Source organism: Octopus bimaculoides, chromosome 15, assembly GCF_001194135.2.
Source record: "Octopus bimaculoides isolate UCB-OBI-ISO-001 chromosome 15, ASM119413v2, whole genome shotgun sequence".
NCBI classification, from domain to species: Eukaryota; Metazoa; Mollusca; class Cephalopoda; order Octopoda; family Octopodidae; genus Octopus; species Octopus bimaculoides.
In genome coordinates, this window is record NC_068995.1 from 39,248,721 (window position 1) to 39,250,619 (window position 1,899).

Here is a 1,899-nt window from a genome sequence, read left to right on the forward strand (position 1 = left end):
ATATATATATATATATATATACATGTATAAATATATGTATATATTTGTATATATATATGTATTATGTATTTATGTATGTATGTATATATACATAAATACATATGTGTGTGTGTATTGCGTGTGTGTGTATATATATATGCACACACACACACACTCACACGGACACGCACGTACACACACACACACATATATATATGTATATATATATATGTGTGTGTGTGCGTGTGTTTGTATGTGTGTGTGTGTGAGTGGAGCACATAATTAGGAGTGAATATTTATAAAGATATTATTGTTATTATTATCAAGGGCAATATAAATAATTGATCACAACAATAATAATATAAGTGTTAGCAGGCCTAAATTAGCATTATATAGTCATATAATTAACACTTATATGATAAGGGCATATGAATGTGCCGGCCTGCTAGACATAAGAGTTAAAACCTTGATTAAACCATTCATAATAACGCTGAAAATAACAACAGAAAGCAACAAGATTCCTTCGTATACTTATATAACAGAACGCTATATATTTGTTGGTTTAAATACATTTATTATTGTTGTTGTTTTCATAATTATCATTTCTATCGCTTTCCTATTAGCGGCGGAAGCCTCTTACGTTTACAATCGTATTCTCTATATTTTACTTGATGTGAATATACATCAAGAAAACAACAGCATTACGGTATACTTCTGCAGAAAGTATCTTATATAGATGTAAAGCATTTAAAAGCATAGAATTGTACCAGTAGCAGAAGAATTGTACCAGAGGAGGTGGAATAGGTAGATCCGGAATTTTTGCGTTTTTCCGCCTCTACTGATATAGAAAAAATTATTAACAAATCGCTGGTTTTACAATTAACTGACGGGCTGAGCAAAAAATCCTTATTAGCGACAGAAGCTGCATTAATTCAGGGCAGGTTTCTAAATATCTTATTTAAAGTTGATGTATGATAGTGAACTACGACCACTGATAATCCGCAAAGACTTGGATATTCGGGTTTAGAAATTCAGCAGTCACTGTTGGATGCTTTTCGCCAGCTATTGAGTCTATTGTATGCTTTTATGCAATATACGTTTATACGAGATGCTTTCTCAAGAGAAATACCGCAGTGATGTGACTTTCTACGGTATATCTACTGTAAATAAGATGCGCAGAATGCTATTTGGAAATAATCCTGTTTCCGACGCTAATATCGAAGATTTACCCCGCCCACCAGCTTTTCATTAGCCTTTTAAAACCCCACTTATTTCAGAATCTATATATATGGTTTTATTTGAACTAAATTTCATCGAAGGAAAATGCCCTAATTTGACAAATAACATTTTTTAAATTATGAATGTGATTGAGATATCCATAAATGTTCGCTTATTAATTGATGTTGTATACTTTCTCCATTAATATGAATGATGCGAGGATAAAAATGAAACTCAGTAGGAATGTTATTAATTCATCCTATAACAATTTTAATATCATTACTGACCTGATGCAATAAGAGGGGAAAAAATATCAAACTGTCCTCCATATTCCGAACTGACAATATTACATGATAATGTCTCAAAAAATATGTTGATGTCAGATCTTGTGCGACGGCTTTTCAAATTAACGCAGCAATCGTTCACGAGTAAAATACTTCCTGGTTCTTCTTCGTGGCAAAATAAACCAATACTCCTGTAAAATGAAAAGCTTATTTTACTTTCTCTGTGTTAGGAGGTTTAAACAATATATATCGTTATATAACATGATACCGTTTTATTTTACTAACACCCAATTCACTTTACACTGCACTGAACTATAATGCGGTTCAAGCACTTCATATTTATTCCTCCTCTCACACACACACACACACACACACACACACACACACACACACACACACACACACACACACACACACA

At 32.5% G+C, this 1,899-nt stretch overlaps 1 protein-coding gene across 1 annotated transcript in view; it reads right to left on the reverse strand.

Moving 5' to 3' along the window:
• LOC106873511 (epithelial cell-transforming sequence 2 oncogene-like) overlaps positions 1-1,899 on the reverse strand; it is a 113,793-nt gene that overhangs the window by 76,188 nt on the left and 35,706 nt on the right. The window contains exon 12 of the mRNA XM_014920897.2: positions 1,485-1,672. Within this exon, the coding sequence (XP_014776383.1) occupies positions 1,485-1,672 (188 nt within the window). The remainder of the gene's footprint in view (positions 1-1,484; positions 1,673-1,899) is intronic.